At 40.0% G+C, this 23,307-nt stretch overlaps 1 protein-coding gene across 3 annotated transcripts in view; it reads left to right on the top strand.

The window, feature by feature from the left end:
• Positions 1 to 1,155: 1,155 nt before the first annotated feature.
• The window catches only part of LOC123515419 (xylosyltransferase oxt-like), a 44,589-nt gene continuing 22,437 nt past the window's right edge, over positions 1,156 to 23,307 (top strand). The window contains exons 1-19 of one of the 3 annotated variants that reach the window (XM_045273967.1): positions 1,156 to 1,421; positions 3,390 to 3,459; positions 3,959 to 4,116; positions 7,758 to 7,812; positions 8,158 to 8,166; positions 9,741 to 9,894; positions 10,147 to 10,289; positions 10,681 to 10,844; positions 11,063 to 11,265; positions 11,472 to 11,638; positions 12,048 to 12,178; positions 12,575 to 12,751; positions 13,125 to 13,230; positions 13,406 to 13,620; positions 13,806 to 13,925; positions 14,044 to 14,271; positions 14,943 to 15,097; positions 15,343 to 15,513; positions 15,831 to 15,989. In XM_045273967.1, coding sequence (XP_045129902.1) covers positions 1,221 to 1,421; positions 3,390 to 3,459; positions 3,959 to 4,116; positions 7,758 to 7,812; positions 8,158 to 8,166; positions 9,741 to 9,894; positions 10,147 to 10,289; positions 10,681 to 10,844; positions 11,063 to 11,265; positions 11,472 to 11,638; positions 12,048 to 12,178; positions 12,575 to 12,751; positions 13,125 to 13,230; positions 13,406 to 13,620; positions 13,806 to 13,925; positions 14,044 to 14,271; positions 14,943 to 15,097; positions 15,343 to 15,513; positions 15,831 to 15,834 — 2,631 coding nt within the window. In that variant the 5' untranslated portion in view covers positions 1,156 to 1,220 and the 3' untranslated portion in view covers positions 15,835 to 15,989. Of the gene's footprint in view, positions 1,422 to 3,389; positions 3,460 to 3,958; positions 4,117 to 7,757; positions 7,813 to 8,157; positions 8,167 to 9,740; positions 9,895 to 10,146; positions 10,290 to 10,680; positions 10,845 to 11,062; positions 11,266 to 11,471; positions 11,639 to 12,047; positions 12,179 to 12,574; positions 12,752 to 13,124; positions 13,231 to 13,405; positions 13,621 to 13,805; positions 13,926 to 14,043; positions 14,272 to 14,942; positions 15,098 to 15,342; positions 15,514 to 15,830; positions 15,990 to 23,307 lie in introns of those variants that run through there. The other 2 variants (XM_045273964.1, XM_045273965.1) reach the window with 2 other exon arrangements.

Genomic DNA, 23,307 nt, shown 5'->3' with positions numbered 1-23,307 from the left:
AGCTAACACGAATCATTATTAACAAGTAGTAAGTATTAAATAGTAAGTCAGTCAGTGATCAGTAAGCAGTGAGCAACTAAGAAGTAAGATGAGGAACGGTGAGCTAGTAAGAAGAGTGATAAGTGTAGAATCAGTGTTGGACTGGCTGTTGTTGCATCACAAGAAATTAATTTCCATAAGGTCTGCCTAGCGTAGCCTTTTATAACATAACATAAATAATAGGATAACAAAGGGCCACCAGGGCCCATCTAGGTTATCCTGTATCAGTCGCACAGCGACCTCGTCATCAGTACTTCTCCACGGATTGTCACCACTCTCTAGGTGATGGTACTATACTGCAGTACACGAACCGAAGTGAGGAATGCAGACATGCCCAGGCAGGCAGGCGTAGCACTGGTCTTGGTGATGATATGGCAATTTTACGAAGCACGGTGAAGAAGTCATCCGTGCACAGGGGCGTCGTAACAATTGGTGTGTGTGACAGTGTGAAGACACACATACTTGCCCGGAGCAACAGTGCGTAGTACACGTGTGATGCTTAATTTATCTTCTTCAAGTGATAAAAGTAAAAAGTCAGAGGTCAGCGGAAGAAGCGATTAACTTATCAAGTGCTTTGTTTGAGCACAAATGGAAAATTGGCTTAAGTGCCACACATTTAATGTTACCTTAGGAAAACTGAGTAATAAAAAATAAATAGTTATAAGCCATCGTAAAAACACAGGAGGTAAATGGAAGGATGGCTTGATAGGCACGGGCATTTTTTTTTTTTTTTTACATTTTTCTTGTCTTGGGGAAATCAAATACATAGCAAAAACAGTAAGAAGCAGCCGTAAGATCACAGAACAAGGCAGCAACACAAAGAAGAATTGATATGAAAATGTTTCCTATGAACGTAGATGGAAGGTGGTTCAGCTGATAATATATAGTACTTTAACTTTAACTTATACAAAAATAATCTATAGCCATTGTAGTAAAAAAAAAAAAAAGGTACACGTAGATGAACAAAAAGAAAGGCTGATATAAACATTTGCTATGAGTTTCCCCAGACACACACGTTTAATATAACCTTCATTTTGTCACATGTAAATCAAGTAGGAGAATGAGATGCAAGAAGTCGCCGTAAAAACCGAGAAGAGTGAGGCAGGCAGCTCAGGCGAGAGAGGGAGGAGGGAGGAGGGGCCGGCGGAGCTCGAGCCAGTTGTTGACATATCAGTGGCGGGATGGCGGTGGTCCCTGCCCGCGCCGTCCTCATAGTTAGTTTTAATATATTCCGGGTGCTATGCAGGAAATACGGACTGTACTTTATAATCGGGCTAACCATCATACTGTTCCAAGGCTACTCTGGGTACTACGTGCTGCGCCTGGGGTCAGATGAGAGACCCGTGGAAAGGGACTACCTGCACGTTCTGCCCTCAGACGACGTGAGTACCGGGGGTTGTTTCGGTGAGCGGCATCCACAGCTACTGAGGGCAGTGCTGCTTGCTGTGCTGTGTTGGGTGTACATCTCAATGTTGTGGTGTGTCGTGCTGGAATTTGTTTTCTTTTTCTTCAGGCTTGGTTAAGGTCAGAATATTTTTTAACATGTGTTCTTACTTTGTTAAGAAGTGATAATAACAATTGTCTTGTCATAGCTATTATTAATTTTTGTTTGACATTTCTTTGAAAATGATCTAACAAAAGTAGTGAGGTACTGTCAGTCTCAGGCAGTAGTGATAACTGTCAGTGACAATCAGGCAAGATCAAAATTTATGTTCTGGTGCCTTTCAGTGACATAATCTCTGTATTTTGCTGTATTATTTATATTCATATCGAAGCCTTTAGAAACTATTAATTTTTACCCCAGCCACTGCCTAGAACTGCAAATTACTGTGCATGTCACATTAACTAAATTGTGCTTTTGATAGCATGATATTTAGTGTTCAAAATCAAATTTTATCCAACCAGTGATAAATATTGTCTGCAGGTTTGCCTGTTATTTTGTATGGTGTTGTCTCAGACATTGTCATGTAGAATGTACAGATTGTGTTTGCTGTGTCCTGGTAGTGAATATTGTTACTGGGCAAAGGCTAAAGCTTAGCAGTTACTTCAATTTGTATGACAAGACACTAGTAAAGCAGTTAGCTTGACTCTGGAGGCTTTAGGAGAGCAGATTTCTCTTGTTAAGAGGTAAAACATTTGTTTACATTGGGTTATGAGGAGCACCTCACTTTCAAGTGGCAAAGACTGACAAACAGCAGGCAGGTTAATTTTCATGGATCTCCAGGGAAGTCATGGTGTCCCTGTTCATGCTTTGTGGTACCGTGGTAGAGTGGAGTACTCAGCATATGATGTGTTTGACTTACAACCAATATACTATCTAATAGAAAAATATATTACATATATTTTTTTTGTCTTGCCTGTAACAGCTAACTTGATGTACAACTGACTTGTCAGTTAGGTGGGTATAACATTTATATTTTTTTTTTGTGACTAGCTACCATTAAAAACGTTATTATCTTAAAATAAACTTACAAAAATTTAAATCTAAAGAAATAGTGATGTTAATAACAAATCTTGCTGCTCTTATGAATTATCTATGAACTGTTCAAAAATACTTATACATATGGATCCTTCAACCTTTTCCATATTTGATTATTTTTTTCACATAATAACTAAGCCTTTGTAGTTCTCAGTGAATAATAATTGATGGATTGTAACCGTAACTGTAACTTCCATGGTCTCTTGCTTTGGTAGAAGAGAATACGAAGTACAAGGTTAGTGTGGCCAGTACTTGAGCAGATAATATTAAGGTCACTAGAACTGGAATTATCATGGGTAGCGGTCACTTCCTGCCTCTCCTCCACCTGATCATGACACTGTATGGTCAGTCAGGTTTCCCCCTAAAGGATTTGTTGCCATAATGTGATTTTAATATATTCTTAGGAAATACTTGTAGGATGCGACTGTAGTGTGCATTTTGATATCTTGTTCTACCTACTCTTCTCTTTTAGAAACATTATATATATATATATATATATATATATATATATATATATATATATATATATATATATATATATATATATATATAGGTATATACAGACAGGTTTTGTATATACATGTGGCCATATTATTAAATGTCACCTATATTCTTCTTAGATATTATAGTGTAGTAAATGTCATCACATTTATGTAATCACAATGGTGTACACTTGGCTTATGACAACAAATTATATATTCTAAAACTACTGTTATAAAAAAAAATATAAAGTAGCAAGATTTCATTGTCAAAAATCCAAATAATTTAAAAATGACACTTGAAAGTGCAATAAAATGAGTATAAACAATGCATAGCAACAATTACTATCAAGAAATGTACCAATAGCTATTGTTTTATTTTATCATTGCAGAAATCCCAGGTGGATGTTGAGAGCAGAGTGTACCAGGTGGACAAGGGTGATGCCGACAGTCATAATAAAGGTCAGTAGACTTTGTAAATGATAAGCACATTCTCATATATATATATATATATATATATATATATATATATATATATATATATATATATATATATATATATATATATATATATATTGTCATTATTTTGTTATCCTTTTTTATTCAAGTTTTTATTCATTAGAACTCATTGAAAAGGATAGTTGTGCTAAAAATTGTTTATGACATAGAATGTAGTGTATACCTAATGCTTACCAAACCCTTGAAAGGCTGTGCTGTACAAAAAGATGAAGACATTCCCCACCAGAACTTACATAAGACATATTAGTGTTTACTTCAAATATTGACTTAAATGAGAGGTTGCAGGAGTAGAGATAGGTGAAAAGATTCTGCTGTGGGCAGTCTTATTTCTGTATGGAAATGTGACCTGGAGGTAGATAAGTGTAGTTATGATAATGAACATTTAAATGATAGCTGTCTACATCAGAATGTTCGTAAGTCTAGGTTTTCCTCTTTCCTACAGGCCCACCTGATGCGCTGGATGTTAACAGTGATGAGCTGAGTCGTGAGTGGCTGGGCATTGACCTACCATGTGCCATCAGAAGCAAGGAGAGTCTGTCTGCCATCAGAAGAGCCACGACAGACCACTGCAAGGCGCTGATTGCCAACATTACATGCCATGTATGTTGGTATTACTGTGATATAATTTTATATATATATATATATATATATATATATATATATATATATATATATATATATATATATATTTTTTTTTTTTTTTTTTTTTTTTTACATTACAAGGGCACTGGCCAAGGAAAACAAAGTGTTGGAAAAAAAAATCCCGCTGGTTGCCAGGCCCTGTTAAGAGGAAAGTAGGAGAAAGAGAAAAAACAAAAAAATCTAAAAGGAGGGTCCAGTTAACGTAAGAGGTGTCTTGACACTCCTCTTTGAAAGAGTTTAAGTCATAGGCAGGTGGAAATACAGACACAGGTAGAGAGTTCCAGAGTTTACCAGTGTAGGGAATGAAGGAGTGAAGATACTGGTTAACTCTTGCATTAGGAAGATGGACAGAATAGGGATGAGAAGAAGTAGAGAGTCTTGTGCAGCGAGGCCGCAGGAGGGGGAAGGCATGCAGTTAGCAAGTTCAGAAGAGCAGACAGCATGAAAACAGCGGTAGAAGACAGATAAAGATGCAACATTGCGGCGGTGACTTAAAGAATCAAGACAGTCAGTTAGAGGAGAAGAGTTGATAAGACGAAAAGCTTTAGATTCCACCTTGTTTAGTAAAGCTGTGTGTGGATCCCCCAGACATGAGAGCCATACTCCATACACGGGCGGATAAGGCCCTGTACAGAGCAAGCAGCTGGGAGGGAGAGAAAATGGACGAAGACGCCACAGGACACCTAACTTCTTGGAAGCTGATTTAGCAAGAGTAGAGATGTGAAATTTCCAGTTTAGATTTTTAGTGAAGGATAGACCGAGTGTGTTTAATGTAGAGGAGAGGGAAGTTGAGTGTTATTGAAGAAGAGAGGATAGTTGTCTGGAAGGTTATGTCGAGTAGATAGTTGTAGAAATTGAGTTTTTGAGGCATTGAACAAAACCAGGTTTTCTCTGCCCCAATCAGAAACAAGTGAAAGATCAGAAGTTAGGCGTCCTATAGCATCTCGCCTTGAGTCATTTAATTGTTGTTGGGTTGGGCGTCTGTTGAACGCTGTTGAATAATGCAAGGTGGTATCATCAGCATAGGAGTGGATAGGGCATTGAGTCAGATTTAGGAGATCATTGATGAATAATAGAAAGAGAGTGGGTGATAGGACAGAACCCTGTGGAACACCACTGTTGATAGTTTTAGGGAAGAACAGTGACCGTCTACTACAGCAGCAATAGAACGATCGGAAAGGAAACTGGAGATGAAGGTACAGAGAGAAGGATAGAATCCGTAGGAGGGTAGTTTAGAAATTAAAGATTTGTGCCAGACTCTATCGAAGGCTTTCGATATGTCAAGGCCGACAGCAAAGGTTTCACCGAAGTCCCTAAAAGAGGATGACCAAGATTCAGTTAGGAAAGTAAGAAGATCACCAGTAGATCTGCCTTTACGGAAACCATACTGGCAATCAGAGAGAAGGTTGTGAGCTGATAGATGCCTCATTATCTTCCTATTAAGGATAGACTCAAAGGCTTTAGAAAGGCAGGAAATCAAAGCTATAGGGCGGTAGTTAGAAGGATTGGAGTGGTCACCTTTTTAGGGACAGGTTGAATGTGAGCAAACTTCCAGCAAGAAGGATAAATAGAAGTAGAGAGACACAGATGAAAGAGTTTGACCAGGCAGTGAGCGAGTTCGGAAGCACAGTTTTTGAGAACAACAGGAGGGACTCCATCCGGACCGTAAGCCTTCCGAGAATCAAGGCCAGAGAGGGCCAGGAAAACGTCTTTATAAAGAATTTTAATTTTAGGGATGAAGTAGTCAGAGGGTGGAGGAGTAGGAGGAATATGCCCAGAATCATCCAAAGTTGAGTTGGTAGCAAAGGTTTGAGCGAAGAGTTCAGCTTTAGAAAAGAAGAGACAGCTGTAGAGCCATCTGGATGAAGTAAAGGAGGGAAAGACGAAGAAGTAAAGTTGTTAGAGATATTATTGGCTAGATGCCAGAAATCTCGAGAGGAGTTAGAATTGGAAAGACTTTGACATTTTCTATTGATGAAAGAGTTTTTAGTAAGTTGGAGAATAGATTTGGCATGATTACGGGCAGAAATATATAGGGCATGAGTTTCAGCAGTTGGATGGCTACGGAACCGTTTGTGAGCCGCCTCTATCATTGACAGCACGAGAACAAGCAGAGTTAAACCAAGGCTTTTTAGCTTTAGGGTTAGAGAAAGTATGAGGAATGTATAGCTCCATGCCAGAGATAATCACCTCTGTTATGCGCTCGGCACAAAGAGAAGGATCTCTGACATGAAAACAATAATCATCCCAAGGAAATCAGAATAGTACTGCCTTAGTTCCTCCCACTTAGCAGAGTTAAAATGCCAGAAGCACCTCCGCTTAGGCGGGTCCTGAGGCTGCACTGGAGTGATAGAACAGGTAACGGAAATTAGATTGTGGTCGGAGGAGCCCAACGGAGAGGAAAGTTTAACAGAGTAAGCAGAAGGGTTGGAGGTTAGGAAAAGATCAAGAATGTTGGGCGTGTCTCCAAGGCGGTCAGGAATACGGGTAGGGAACTGCACTAGCTGCTCTAGGTCATGAAGGATAGCAAAGTTGAAGGTTTGTTCACCAGGTTGGTCAGTGAAAGAAGATGAAAGCCAAAGCTGGTGGTGAACATTGAAATCCCTAAAATGGAGATCTCAGCAAAAGGAAAGTGAGATAAGATGTGCTCCACCTTGGAAGTCAAATAGTCAAAGAATTTTACATAGTCAGAGGAATTAGGTGAGAGGTATACAGCACAGATGAATTTAGTTAGAGAGTGACATTGAAGTCTTAGCCAGATGGTAGAAAATTCTGAAGATTCAAGATTGTGGGCACGAGAGCAAGTGGTGTCGTTACGCACGTATGCGCAACATCCAGCTTTGGATTGAAAATGAGGATAGAGCAAGTAGGAGGGAACAGAAAAGGGCTGCTGTCAGTAGTCACAGACAACTGTGTTTCGGTTAGGAAGAGAAGATGAGGTTTAGTAGAGGAGAGGTGGTGTTCCACAGATTGAAAATTAGAACGAAGGCCACGAATGTTGCAGAAATTGATAGTGAAAGTATTAGATGAAGTGTCAAGACACCCAAGGTCGACAGCAGAGGGGCAGTCCGACCTGGGGACATTTATGGTCCCTCCCAGAGGGGACTCCGAGGCAGGGCGTGGTGAAGCCATTATTAAATTTTGATTTGAAGAGAGTGTAAAAGTGTAAGGTGTTGTAGTGTAGTGTAGGAAGTAGTAGAAGTTGTCTTTAGAGGGCAGGCTGCAGCTGCTCAATTGTATAAATGAGACCACAAAGGGAACCGGGAAGAGAGGACACGGGGAATCACTCAGTCTGCAGATATATATATATATATATATATATATATATATATATATATATATATATATATATATATATATATATATATAATGTATGTATGTATAATACTTTTTTTAGCTCACTACATTTTGTAAATTTTGCAACTTAGCTAAACTTGGGCATTTTATGAGAAGTGCTTCACTATATAGGTCTAGTATCTTAGTCCATTGCCTTGGATTTAGTCTGATGGTCTATGTACACAAGTTTGCCACACATATACCAGTGTGTCATTCTTACCATTACTTTTGTTATTGTTAACAATTTTTTTTCTTTTTATCAGATTCAGGCTGGTACATTTTATCCTACAAGACTTCAGAGTTCCTGTCCTTCTAATGGTACGTGTTTGCAATTAGCACACTGTTCGTAATCGGTTTCTCTTAACCTTAATGTTATCTTTTTGTATGTGTAATTCTCTTTTAAGGCGAACATCAACATCATGAACTTCGTAAAAAGAACAGTTGATTAATTTGAATTCCTTATTTAGAGGTGGAATGACAGAAATGCAGCTTATTTTAAGTCATGTCTTAGGGCTAAACTCGTCAACTTAGTTGTTCAAAGAATTAAGGAAAAATTTAGGTAATTTTAAGATTTTCTGTGGACATTGTTGCATTTATCTATTTACAGTTTGAGAAATAAGGATTGGAACCCTAAAAAAAATTGTTTTCTTGCTTCAATTCCAGGATTTAAAAGTAAGTTAAAGGAATGTTACATATTTGTGGCTGTACATTGTCTACTGTCATTGATCTAGAAAATGCACTTGTAATCTCTAGATGCACCATTCTATGCTAGACCATAGAATATCTCTAGCACGTATATTTTTCAACATAGATTGGACACAGCACAGATGTATGCAGGGCTCTCTCTCTCTCTCTCTCTCTCTCTCTCTCTCTCTCTCTCTCTCTCTCTCTCTCTCTCTCTCTCTCTCTCTCTCTCTCTCTCTCTCTCTCTCTTGCTTAACATGTGTATGAACACTCATTTGTTTTGAATTACCTTTGTTTTGTTTTTCCTATTTTTTCTCCCATTTTCTGATGCAACAGGAATTGGCCACAGCACTTTATAGTCATTGTGTGGTCACCTGTATTATTTGCCTTCATCTGATGGACTTGTATTCATGAAGCATGCCTTGCACTATAGTGAACTTGGGTAATTATTTACTGTAATAACTTTTGTTTCAAAATAACCAGTGTAATGTGTGTGTATGTGCACATATTCAATTTCACGTTCCACTCACTACATGAACATTTTGACTCTAAAGATATTTGATGACATAGCAAATGCTGCATTGGCAAGTTAACTACCATACCTAGGCTTTTGTCTTCAATGTCTGCTTTTATTTTTCGTAAGTGTTCACAAATGTGACATTGGAGTTTGGAGCAGCTATGTTTTGTGCACAAGGGGTCTCATTTTGTAGGGGATGAACATTTGTTTCTATGATGATCTCTCTTATAGGGATGGATTTGGATTGTGCAGATGTGAGAGCATTTAAAAGGATAACTATACTAAAGAAAATAGCAAACGAAGACTAAAAAGCGAGAAGGATTATATCCTTGGAAATGAATATCTAAAAAATTGTCATGTTTTCAGTGAGAGGAAATTACGTATATACATTGTAGCTGTTCCGTGAAGTGTAGGAAGTATTTTTATATACCCAGTATAAACAGATTTGACTAATATTTTCATCAAAAAATACAAATCCACTTTTTATTGTAGACCACTGACCTCTTTCATATTGTGAATATTGGTCTGTGCTGTTTTGCATGATTTAATCTGCATTTTTCAAAGTGAATTGAATAACAATTAATATTACGTGATGAGAAGAGGGGTCCTTTATTTAAAGTGTGTGTACAATGATCATATAAAGGTTTGTTTACACTGTGCATAAAGATACAAATACAGATTATACTTTAAAGTGGAAAATGAGTGAGAATGAATCAAAGTTTTACCTGAACAGTTTATATTTCAGGCTAAAGAAATTTCTAGAAATTCAAAATAGTACTAAAAATGTGTCACTGATTGGCACCAGAACACCGAGTGTTGTATGAATGTTGTTAACAAATACTGTATTATTACTGACTTTTATTGAGAATGTAGATGAAAACTTTCCTTAAGATTTGGTAGGTAGTGCAATTTGGTGATGTAAAATTGGCTAATATGTAACTGAATGCAACAATTTAGTTTTAAATGTGATTGTTGGAAAGATCATTTTTCAGTATGAGAAATAGTTTTATGCCAGATGGAATTAGTGCAGTTTTTAATTTTGCAGGAAAAGTCAGGGGTAAATACATGGGATGTTTTATGGACAGCAGAGAGAACCGTCTGCTTCGGGGACATGCAGGACAGCTAAAGCGCAACACCCCAAACCTGTGTTGTGATGTGTGCTACCAGAGGGGCTACATGTATGCCGGTGTGGAGTACGGGTGTGTCTCCAGAGTTCACTACAGTACTTGCAGAAAAACTTGCATGTCATATGTAAACATACTCTGTAACTTATGTAATTCTTATCAAGTTATGTGATTCACACAGATATTGAAAAATAAGGAAAATGAGAAGATTGTTCTCTCATTAAATTACTGCCTGAGAATGTTACAAGATCAGGGAAAGGAGCTTTGAATTAACCTATTTTTTGTAGTCTAGGACACTAAGTAACAAGCCTTATAATTGTCAATTAGGAGAGAATGCTTCTGTGGGAATGAAGAACTGTCACTCCAGATGAAAGCGTCAGACCAAATGTGCAGCATGGCGTGCACTGGCGATCCCAAACTCAAGTGTGGTGACTACCTCTACATCAGCATCTACCAAACAGGCCTGGCCAGTGAGTGATTTTCTAAATAAATCTTCATTCGTCTTTGGTTTTCATTCCAAGAATGTTATTTAAAACTTTGTAATATCTATTTTGATTGCAATGAGGTCAACAGTGATGCAATTGATATATAACACTAGATTTATTTTCTCAATCTGTTCATAGCTCCATTTCTCTTATATGCTGTTGAAAATGTATAGAAAATTATGTTGCTTATGTTTCATATTAGGAAATCACTGAAGCATTTATAATACCTTTTCCCACCCATTGTTTATAATTTGCCAATGAGTCCTTGAGTTTTAGCAGTCAGACATTTATTTATCTGTTATTTGTATTAATTTGTTAAATGTTGTACTTTAAATTTTAGATATGAAAATGATCCTTCACTGTTATTCTCTCTTAGAATACACACCGGTAGCACTGAAAGTGCCATCCCCATACCCAGTTAATAAGTCTGCAAGAGTTGCCTTCATTCTTACGGTCAATGGAAGAGCCATAAGACAGATGAGGAGGCTGGTGAAGGCGCTTTACCACAAGGACCACTATTTCTTCATTCATGTTGACTCTGTAAGCAGTGCTGCACTTTTAGCTTCTATTGTTTGAAAATGAAGCATTCCAGAATCACTTACTGACAATACTTACATATGTTTGTTATGAAAATTAATTTAACAAGGATGTATCTTTGTTCAAGAAGCAGAGATAGATCACACTTAGATATCAGTGTTTTGAACTAATTTGGCCTTCAAGAACAAAGCCTTTGCATTAAGTGCTCTCTTCTCTGGCAGCGACAAGACTATTTGTTCCGAGAAGTTTTGAAGCTGGAGGAGCAATTCAGTAACATTCGTGTATCCCAGTACCGACTCTCCACCATCTGGGGAGGTGCCTCACTGCTCAGGATTCTCCTTCACTGCATGGTTCAGATCACCAAGATAAAGGAGTGGAAATGGGATTTCATTATCAACCTTAGTGAATCCGATTATCCTATCAAGTGAGTATTTCCCTTTGGTTAATTGTTTTGTCTTGTAAATAGATACAGGTCTAGATAAATAACAGTAAGATAAAGGCAAGGGTGTCAGGTCATGGACATATTATGGTCTTTTTGCGTCATCTTACACAAAATTATTTCTTTATAATGGAGATGTAAGTAATATCACTGTTTGAAATAGTAATAATGGTGGTGATTTTTGTCTACAGGAAGAATGAAGAGCTAGTGGCATTTCTAACTAGCAACAAGGATCGCAACTTCCTCAAGTCACATGGTCATGACACCAACAAGTTCCTCCAGAAGCAAGGCCTCGACCGTACCTTCCTTGAATGTGAGAACCACATGTGGAGGATTGGAGAACGTCGTCTTCCCCTTGGTGAGTAACCCTTCATTTTTACATTGTATGCATATGTTTACCTTACCATAGTTGAATTCTAGATGTGATATATAGGATCTAAGTTACTATCATATATTTTTTTGTGTGTGTGTCCAGTTATATTTTTACTTCATGCACACATTGTGCTGCCGTTACCTCTTTTAGCCCATTACTTTGATAAAAGCTGTTCTTTGTTAGTATTCAAACTGGATTTGAACACTTAAATCTCTTTGATCCTTTTGTTTGAAGTTTTAGTGGCATATGATGTAATTTTCTTGCCCTTATATTATGAGCATTAGGAAATTAATTGTGCTATTTATTAATTTTGCGATCATATGGAGATGTAAACAATTTTGATAATTTTCAGGTCATATGAAGATAACATTAATGGAACTTACTTCATCCACAGGAATTCGTGTGGATGGTGGGAGTGACTGGCTATGTCTGAACAGAGCTTTTGTTGAGTATGTGGTGACCAGCCCGAGTCCACTGGTGCAGGGACTCAAGAAAGTATATTCTTACACATTGTTACCAGCTGAGGTGAGACAAAAGCTTCCCATAGATTGGTGAACTTGCAATGTTTTATGAAATTATAATTCTTGTCTCAGTTTCAAGAGAAGTTTTACAAAATAGGAATGATACAATGAAATTATTCATGAATAATGAAGATTGTGATTAGGTTCAAGTATAGTAAATACAATAAAGATTGTGATTAGGTTAAGTATAGTAAATACAATAGAGTATGTATATCTTGAGTCACTTCCCACTATAATAGGAGGTTTCTGTTGTAAGTTGGAATTGCTATGGCCTGGAAGATAACCATTTCAAATATTGTATAGTTTTTTCATATTTTTTTAATTAAAAGCAGATTGTTTTATGTATCACATGTATTTTTTGTGTGTATGACAGATATTTCTAATTCAACTTTGTCCTCAGTCTTTTTTTCACACTGTGTTGCGCAACTCTGAATTCTGCCAAAGCTTCACGGACAACAACCTTCACATCACCAACTGGAAGAGAAAGTTGGGGTGCAAGTGTCAGTACAAACATATTGTTGACTGGTGTGGCTGCTCACCAAATGACTTCACTCCAGGAGATTGGGGGAAGTTGGAGGTTAGCTTATAGTTATTAAGGATGACTTGTAATAAAAATATTATTCCCACAAACAATATCAAGTATAAACTTACAATTTCAAAATATTATTAATTTATCCAGTTTGTTTTTTAAGTGCATTAATCAAAGGCTCAGTAAAACTTAATCATCCAAGCATTGAAGATTTTAATCAATGTAAGAGTCCACAGCTGTCAACATTAGTCTGCTGCTACTGTGGATTAATCACTTTTATATGTCATGATAATCAAGTCAGTCTTAAAATACCATTAGAGTAAAAAAATTGTCATGGTAGTACAGAAAACTCTTGAATGCCATCAGTCTTTGATAATTTTTTTTCTGCAGAATTTTAAGGCATGTTATTTTCAATTTCTAGGCCTCAGTATCCAGGAATTTATTCTTTGCTCGGAAGTTTGAAGCTGTCATAAGTCAGACCATCATTAACCAAGTTGATGGGTGGCTCTACACACCCTACTATACCTGTGAGTCCTAACACTGAATTTGAATTACAAAACTGTCAAACCATACACTGCAGCCTTGTATTGAATCAGCCACTGTACGGTTTTTATGATACAAGTTTTTATTTAATTGATCTGAGATCAGATATCAAATAAGTTTTCTTGGTTAAAATGATAATGCTAAACTTAATTTTGACAGCTACCGCTGGTCTTGAGAGTTACTGGGAGAACCGATATCACCATGAAGACACTCCACAAAGTAGCATGGATGTGGCTCTCACCCTGTACCACTCTGGGGCCAGACTCAGTACCCGTGCTGTGGGACAGCTCGCAACCACCAGTGGTAGCAATTGTAAGGTGTATGCTACGTCTGTGCTTGAGGCACACTCTTATCATCTCAGTGATACTTTAAAGGTTGGTATTTTTTCATTTGAATTTGTTAGCCTTGATTAAGATCTTTGTGTATTCACCCACTTGGCTTTTTTTAAATATTTCCTCAATTTTGAACCTCCTTTTATTGCTCATTCAAAAGGAATGATTTAAAGAAAGTTGTTGGATTACCATTGTCATCTTTTGCACAAGATCTTTCGTCATTCCAGGGTGTCTTGGTACGATATGTGGCAAAAAGTGATATGGAAACACCTTTTCAACTTGAGACTTGGATATTTCGGCATATTAAATATGTGCCACCATTTGAGAGGTCCCATCATCGGCTTGTAGTAAGTACAGTGGCATATATTATTTGGTGACTTATGAAATTTATGGGAAGACCACTTCTTTGTTGCTTTATTAATACTTAATTGTTCATTGTCAACTCCTTGCCATACCTTTTCACAGGATCTAGAGGTTGGAACAGATTTTGATGTGAAAGAGCAAGTTTTCCGCAACTTTGGTGCACCCCTGGGCCCCAACAGTGATGTGACTGTAGTGCTGCGGTGGTCTGCAGGAGCAGGTGTCGAGGACCAGGTTGCTGAAGACAATGTACAACATCCACAGATTGTGTTGATGGACCCTACCCTGACTATTGCTGCAGAGGAGCTACTCACATTAGAGCCAGGGGAGCAGGTAAAGATTTTCATCTTTATATGCATGGCTGATATTTTGTTCATCCTTTCGAGAGGCAGTGGCGTAGTGGATAAAGTGATGAGCGTGGGATCGGGCAGTCATCCATGCATAGGTTTGAATCCCACCACATGCCTCCTTTAAACTTTGTCAAGTGGTTTAAAGTTACCTACATGTCACCACGTTACCCAGGTTCTAGGCGGAGGTGTAATTGCCTTACACCAAAGAGATACCACTATAAATAAAATTGCCTGTGCCACTAATGTTGGAAGCTGAACAGTGCTTCCCTTACTCTTCAAATATACTTGTAGGTACTATAGGTTATAAAAGAAAAAAAAAGTCAATCTGTCAAGTTTTTTTTTAGATTTGTCTTCTTTGTCACTCCTTTGTAGTGATGGCCACAAGCCAGCTTATACTTTTCTTATTATTGTATTTTCCCTCAGTCCAAGAAGATATGCTGGCCCAAAATATTATGTACATTTCAAAATAGTCAAGGACACAATGGTAATATGGCCATTTCTCACTGTTTTGAATTAGTCAGAATGTAAAAACACTTAAATGGTGGTAAGTTTATATAATATGAGGATTGGTGTCAATAATTAAGTAAACTAATTGATTATATTTTATAAGTATGATAACTAATTATATACCATTCTTCCATTGCCATGTCGTAGGTTTTGTCTCACACCTTCATCCTGCGCAAGCCACTCTTGCCAGGATCATGGATGGTCAAGGTCATCATTAGTGGTGCTGTGGTGGCATCACATTCATTCCTGGTTTTATCCATGCAGTTTGTACAAGGGCGGCAGATATCAGTCCAGAAGGCAAGGTAAGAATATTACTGCACTACAGAAGGGAGAAATAATGAGTAATTTACATTTAAATCTCTTTATTAGCATTATAGATACCAAAATCTAATTGAATATTCAAGAACAATGTGAGCTTTTTGTATGAATGTCTATTTATGTAATCAGAGATCAGGCAAGAGGTTTTATATTGATCAGTAAGTTTGTGAGTTGATGTGCCACATGATACTTGTGTGAAGCAAATTTGATTTTGTATCAAAATTTTCAGAGAACTGCACCGAGGGCCATCTGAGCCCTACACAGATGATGACCTGAGTCACCTCACAGCCCTCCTTGCTCTTAGTCATCCCAGCAATGTGTCAGCTAAAGAAGTCATCAATCATCATTCTAACTTGTATGGACCACAACTGTCCCAATGGATAGATGAACTAGTCAGCAGGTATGATTAGACTACTTGTCAAAAGGGCTGATAATTATAAGATTAACCGAGTACTTACCGATACGAAGGTTGATCACGATTTCACGAACAGTTAACTGCGTCACTTAGATGTTAGTGCCAGCACCGACCCGTCAGTCCTTCAGAGAATAGGTTTTGAGGAAACTAACGACTAATAAGAAAAGAGAGAGAGTAATGAGAGGGAAGGGAAGGGAGAGCATACTACCTACCTAAGTGACGCAGTTAATTGTTCGTGAAATCACAATCAACCTTCGTATCGGTAAGTACTCAGTTAATCTTATAATTTCATTTCACGACAGTTAACTGACATCACAACGGTAGACAATGAGAACTTCAGAGTGATTCCTCAAAACTGGCGGTCCCTACAGGTACAGATCATTCCCAAAAAAAAGTCAGAGAAAACTATTTATTTCCACACTCTTGTACAAACACCAAAGTAAACATAAACTTGAGATCAGTACGGCATTTTATAAAGGAAATCCAAAAAGCGCACAAACAAGCATGCCAAGCTAATTGTAGTAAGTAACAATAACCCATCACTAAACAAAGGTACAATCTTAACAGTACAGCTTCACCGAACTGACCCTGCTTGCACAAAGGTTTTTTGTAGTGCCTGGCAAAGGTTAGATTCCCGGGACCAGCCAGCAGTTTCCAAGATTGTAGCCAGAGGAAGTGTCCTTACTGCCTTGCTGGTGGAGGCACATCTGGTGGAATGAGGTGTAAAGGTAGAAACATCAATGCCAGCATCTCTCATAACATCATGATGAGTCCAGCGTCTTAACGTGTCCCTGGAAGCTAATCTAATAGGAGGGTTGGTGGTCAGGAAAAACCGAGTGATCGAGCCCATGATACTTTCTGTTCTCTCCAAATAACTTAATATAGTAGAATAGACACACAATCGTTTGTCTGGGACATAAGCCTTAAAAGATATTTCAGAGATGGCTGCCAGGCCTAGAAGTTTTGAGTAAGTCACCTATTTGAAAAGAAATCGTAGATGTAGAGATGGACATGTTTCTGATGTCTAGTAAGTGAATGGTTTGGCCCTTTTGTCCAGATACCAATAACATCAACATGACCAATTTTTTTTGACCACTGAGGCATGGATAAAACATCATTACTTCCCAAACTTCTAAAGTAGTTTAAAACTACCTCTGGATCCCAGATAGTATGATGGCGGGCGGGGTTAGCAAAGCTCGCTCTTGAAAAACTGCCTTCATAAATCGTCTGTCAGCAATAATAGAAATGGCAGAACGAATGGTATTCATGGTGCTATAGCCCCGTCCCTTTTCTCTCTTAAACTCAAGTAATAAAAATTCCAGCAGGAAATTAAAAGGTGGCAAAAGAGGATCAATTTTCCTGCTGACACAAACTGACCCATTTACTGATATGTGGCCCATACTGCAGTTTAGTGCTTCGTCTCTATGACCTAAGGAGAAATCCGGCAACCTCCTCTGAAAGGCCCTGGTTCTTAAGCGATTGCCAGAGGGGATCATTGATGTCATTTTCAATTTGGTTGCCTGGGGGTGCTTGAAGCCTGGGTCTTGTGGCAACACCAGGGGCTCCCGAGGGAGGAAGAGTGGGGTCTCCGCCAACAACTGCAGCGCTAGAGGGAAACAAATCTGCTTTGGCCAAAGAGGTAGGATAGAGATCACAGTAGCCTTGTCCTCCTGAATCTTCTTTAACATCTTGCCAATGACACTGAAAGGTGGTAAAGCATACAGGCTCTTTATCATTCCAATCCATTGTGAAGGCATTGTATACGCAGCATTAGGGTCTGGCTTCCAGGAGACATAAGTCGGAACTTGAGCGTTGATTCTAGACGCACAGATCTATATCTGGGAGATGAAAAATGCCACATATACGTTTGAATAAATGGGGCTTCAGCATCCATTCCGTATCTATATTCTTAACCCTTGACTCTCTGTCGGCCTCATCATTATCAAGGCCTTTAATGAACGGCACTGGCCAAGGGAAAACAAAGTGTTGGAAAAAAAAATCCCGCTGGTTGCCAGGCCCTGTTAAGAGGAAAGTAGGAGAAAGAGAAAAACAAAAAATCTAAAAGGAGGGTCCAGTTAACGTAAGAGGTGTCTTGACACTCCTCTTTGAAAGAGTTTAAGTCATAGGCAGGTGGAAATACAGACACAGGTAGAGAGTTCCAGAGTTTACCAGTGTAGGGAATGAAGGAGTGAAGATACTGGTTAACTCTTGCATTAGGAAGATGGACAGAATAGGGATGAGAAGAAGTAGAGAGTCTTGTGCAGCGAGGCCGCAGGAGGGGGAAGGCATGCAGTTAGCAAGTTCAGAAGAGCAGACAGCATGAAAACAGCGGTAGAAGACAGATAAAGATGCAACATTGCGGCGGTGACTTAAAGAATCAAGACAGTCAGTTAGAGGAGAAGAGTTGATAAGACGAAAAGCTTTAGATTCCACCTTGTTTAGTAAAGCTGTGTGTGGATCCCCCAGACATGAGAGCCATACTCCATACACGGGCGGATAAGGCCCTGTACAGAGCAAGCAGCTGGGAGGGAGAGAAAATGGACGAAGACGCCACAGGACACCTAACTTCTTGGAAGCTGATTTAGCAAGAGTAGAGATGTGAAATTTCCAGTTTAGATTTTTAGTGAAGGATAGACCGAGTGTGTTTAATGTAGAGGAGAGGGAAGTTGAGTGTTATTGAAGAAGAGAGGATAGTTGTCTGGAAGGTTATGTCGAGTAGATAGTTGTAGAAATTGAGTTTTTGAGGCATTGAACAAAACCAGGTTTTCTCTGCCCCAATCAGAAACAAGTGAAAGATCAGAAGTTAGGCGTCCTATAGCATCTCGCCTTGAGTCATTTAATTGTTGTTGGGTTGGGCGTCTGTTGAACGCTGTTGAATAATGCAAGGTGGTATCATCAGCATAGGAGTGGATAGGGCATTGAGTCAGATTTAGGAGATCATTGATGAATAATAGAAAGAGAGTGGGTGATAGGACAGAACCCTGTGGAACACCACTGTTGATAGTTTTAGGGAAGAACAGTGACCGTCTACTACAGCAGCAATAGAACGATCGGAAAGGAAACTGGAGATGAAGGTACAGAGAGAAGGATAGAATCCGTAGGAGGGTAGTTTAGAAATTAAAGATTTGTGCCAGACTCTATCGAAGGCTTTCGATATGTCAAGGCCGACAGCAAAGGTTTCACCGAAGTCCCTAAAAGAGGATGACCAAGATTCAGTTAGGAAAGTAAGAAGATCACCAGTAGATCTGCCTTTACGGAAACCATACTGGCAATCAGAGAGAAGGTTGTGAGCTGATAGATGCCTCATTATCTTCCTATTAAGGATAGACTCAAAGGCTTTAGAAAGGCAGGAAATCAAAGCTATAGGGCGGTAGTTAGAAGGATTGGAGTGGTCACCTTTTTTAGGGACAGGTTGAATGTGAGCAAACTTCCAGCAAGAAGGATAAATAGAAGTAGAGAGACACAGATGAAAGAGTTTGACCAGGCAGTGAGCGAGTTCGGAAGCACAGTTTTTGAGAACAACAGGAGGGACTCCATCCGGACCGTAAGCCTTCCGAGAATCAAGGCCAGAGAGGGCCAGGAAAACGTCTTTATAAAGAATTTTAATTTTAGGGATGAAGTAGTCAGAGGGTGGAGGAGTAGGAGGAATATGCCCAGAATCATCCAAAGTTGAGTTGGTAGCAAAGGTTTGAGCGAAGAGTTCAGCTTTAGAAAAGAAGAGACAGCTGTAGAGCCATCTGGATGAAGTAAAGGAGGGAAAGACGAAGAAGTAAAGTTGTTAGAGATATTATTGGCTAGATGCCAGAAATCTCGAGAGGAGTTAGAATTGGAAAGACTTTGACATTTTCTATTGATGAAAGAGTTTTAGTAAGTTGGAGAATAGATTTGGCATGATTACGGGCAGAAATATATAGGGCATGAGTTTCAGCAGTTGGATGGCTACGGAACCGTTTGTGAGCCGCCTCTATCATTGACAGCACGAGAACAAGCAGAGTTAAACCAAGGCTTTTTAGCTTTAGGGTTAGAGAAAGTATGAGGAATGTATAGCTCCATGCCAGAGATAATCACCTCTGTTATGCGCTCGGCACAAAGAGAAGGATCTCTGACATGAAAACAATAATCATCCCAAGGGAAATCAGAATAGTACTGCCTTAGTTCCTCCCACTTAGCAGAGTTAAAATGCCAGAAGCACCTCCGCTTAGGCGGGTCCTGAGGCTGCACTGGAGTGATAGAACAGGTAACGGAAATTAGATTGTGGTCGGAGGAGCCCAACGGAGAGGAAAGTTTAACAGAGTAAGCAGAAGGGTTGGAGGTTAGGAAAAGATCAAGAATGTTGGGCGTGTCTCCAAGGCGGTCAGGAATACGGGTAGGGAACTGCACTAGCTGCTCTAGGTCATGAAGGATAGCAAAGTTGAAGGTTTGTTCACCAGGTTGGTCAGTGAAAGAAGATGAAAGCCAAAGCTGGTGGTGAACATTGAAATCCCTAAAATGGAGATCTCAGCAAAAGGAAAGTGAGATAAGATGTGCTCCACCTTGGAAGTCAAATAGTCAAAGAATTTTACATAGTCAGAGGAATTAGGTGAGAGGTATACAGCACAGATGAATTTAGTTAGAGAGTGACATTGAAGTCTTAGCCAGATGGTAGAAAATTCTGAAGATTCAAGATTGTGGGCACGAGAGCAAGTGGTGTCGTTACGCACGTATGCGCAACATCCAGCTTTGGATTGAAAATGAGGATAGAGCAAGTAGGAGGGAACAGAAAAGGGCTGCTGTCAGTAGTCACAGACAACTGTGTTTCGGTTAGGAAGAGAAGATGAGGTTTAGTAGAGGAGAGGTGGTGTTCCACAGATTGAAAATTAGAACGAAGGCCACGAATGTTGCAGAAATTGATAGTGAAAGTATTAGATGAAGTGTCAAGACACCCAAGGTCGACAGCAGAGGGGCAGTCCGACCTGGGGACATTTATGGTCCCTCCCAGAGGGGACTCTGAGGCAGGGCGTGGTGAAGCCATTATTAAATTTTGATTTGAAGAGAGTGTAAAAGTGTAAGGTGTTGTAGTGTAGTGTAGGAAGTAGTAGAAGTTGTCTTTAGAGGGCAGGCTGCAGCTGCTCAATTGTATAAATGAGACCACAAAGGAACCGGGAAGAGAGGACACGGGAATCACTCAGTCTGCAGCACTGCCTACATCCCTGTAAGTACCTCTCCTGGAGTATTCCACCGGGCGGCAGGTGACTTAGGAGTTCACGGGTTTGCCAGCTTTCTCTCCAATATCACCGATACAGTGAGCCAAGGGAACCAAAGCCCTCAAAAGTAGGCTGTTGGTGTGGGCCAATCTAGTATCCAGTAGTTTGCCTCCCACAGTCATAACCTTTGTGATGGCCGAATTGGTCTAGGGTACCTTCATGTTGGGTACGTTGCTAGGCAGTAAAAAGCGACTAGACGTAGTTTTCACACTCAGTGTTAGGGCGCCGTCTAAGGCTGACATTCAAAATGGAGGCCAGGCGATCAGAAACAGGATCACCTTTAGGTTCTTCCCCATGGAAACAACCAGACAACTCGTTCAAAGCTTTGAGGAAAGACGCATCATCCTCATTATCTAGCAAGGAGGGCTGGGCAGGACTGATCGAATTCAAACCATCAAGGGGATCTGTGTAGTTAGACTCACCCCCGGATGCCACACACTCCTCATCAGAGCAAGACAAGGTATGGTACCTATTAAGGACTGGGGCGTCAGATGTAGAAGGGGCTTGAGCCCCATCACTCAGCTTTTCAATCAGGCCACTTAAAAAGACAGGTGAGTTTATCTAATTTATCACTCGAAGCAGTCTCGGAGCTCCTGTTCACATCACCGGAGCAGCTCACGTCGTCACTGGCCTGCAAGGACGAACCTGGCTGAGAACTGCCAGGAGGGGCACATACTCCTTTCCCTTTTCTTCTTATCACACCCCTCAACGTCACCACTGGGCTGTTTCCTCTCCAAACTAGAAGAATGCCTTGGCTGTTCTTCATGTGCGTCTTGGTCCGCCATGGCTAGACCTGCACAAATTAAAGGGGGGCGACAACACCAGCACAACACAACACTCCACAGCTATAGCACAACAAGGCATCTAGAAAAAAACAAAAAAGAAAGAGCAGTGAAAAAGACTTACCAAGAAAACACGTCACAAAAGAAACACCCGGCAATGTAGGAGGAGCGGAGTGAGGACATGACGGGGTCAGGCAGCCAAGTGACGGGTCAGTGCTGGCGCTAACATCTCATTGGCTACCGTTGTGATGTCAGTTAACCCTTATGTTCCGACAATCATATGTGAACGATTGCATCAGTGCGTCCGGAGCGACGGCGATCGTTCCCGTAATCAAGAATTTTTGCACCTCATGTTTGAGCTCCACGCGCGGTTTCTCGAGTCAGATGGCGTGTGGAAGTATCTGGCTTCTTTTTCCACCCGTAGTGTTGCCACTAGCTCTGTATATTAAGGGATAACGAAGCTATTCTCCCAATCTGTGGGCGACACTTGGCAACCCTAGCGACCCGCCGTGTCGAAAGCACCCTGATAAGAGCGAAGGGACGTCTCAGTTCATAACTCACTATGGAACAAAACAGATAATTTTTATTTAGCAGTGCCTCTGAACCTGACTACAGTGACAGTGATTATGAGGAAGAAACTGAAGAAAGCGAAGACAGCAGTAGTGAAGACTTGGAAAATTATTCAGAGGATCCACCTGTTTTCTCAGAACAGAGAGAAGACAGAGATAGTGGTGATGGAGAACAGACTCCATATATTGTATTGAGAACCCAGAGTGGCTCACAGAGATGCAGGCGTGCCTCTCGTGTTCTGGGAAGACGATCAAGGGGGCGTGAGAGAGAGAGAGAGAGAGAGAGAGAGAGATGATACCTACATGTTATTTGCTTGAAACTTGATATGAAAAGGGGTGAAAGAATACTCTCTCTCTCAGTGGAAGTGTACAATTTCTCTACCAAGATGAGAGAGAGAGAGAGTGTAATTCACTGTTTGATCTGCTGCAGTCTCTGACGAGACAGCCAGACGTTACCCTACGGAACGAGCTCAGAGCTCATTGTTTCCGATCTTTGGATAGGCCTGAGACCAGGCACACACCACACACCGGGACAACAAGGTCACAACTCCTCGATTTACATCCCGTACCTACTCACTGCTAGGTGAACAGGGGCTACACGTGAAAGGAGACACGCCCAAATATCTCCACCCGGCCGGGGAATTGAACCCCGGCCAGCGCTCTAACCACTGAGCTACCGGGCCGTGTGTGTGTGTGTGTGTGTGTTTGCGCGGTGTCATCGCTCACCAAGCTGTTCCTGCTTGACGGATCACACAGCGGGTGGAGAAGGAATCCTTGATAAGGCAATAACTAAACTTTCAGAGGTCACATCGAGCTAGAAAGTACATCATTGTATTCAGAATAACACAGAGAAAATAATTATTAGTATTCAAACAGTCTTCTGACAATTTCTAGGTTTACCATTTTTACCCGTCATGGGATATTGGAAAATAGTTTAATAACCGGAACATAAGGGTAAACTGTCGTGAAGCGACATTACTCGTGTCAAGTTTAATGCTTGAAAGCATGTACTATTTCTCAGCTTCTATTAAGGCCGGAAATGAATACTTAACTACAGTGGTGCCTTCGGATGTGAGCGTCTCACCTTACAAGTAATTTGGGTCATGAGCACAACATGGACCCTGATAACTCAGAATTTATGATTAGTCGGACTTTGACTGCCCCAGGAACTAAAGTCCGAGTGGA

This window comes from Portunus trituberculatus, chromosome 39 (genome assembly GCF_017591435.1).
Source record: "Portunus trituberculatus isolate SZX2019 chromosome 39, ASM1759143v1, whole genome shotgun sequence".
Lineage (NCBI taxonomy): Eukaryota > Metazoa > Arthropoda > Malacostraca > Decapoda > Portunidae > Portunus > Portunus trituberculatus.
Note: the sequence above shows the minus strand (reverse complement) of the source record. Positions and strands in the feature narration are given on the sequence as shown.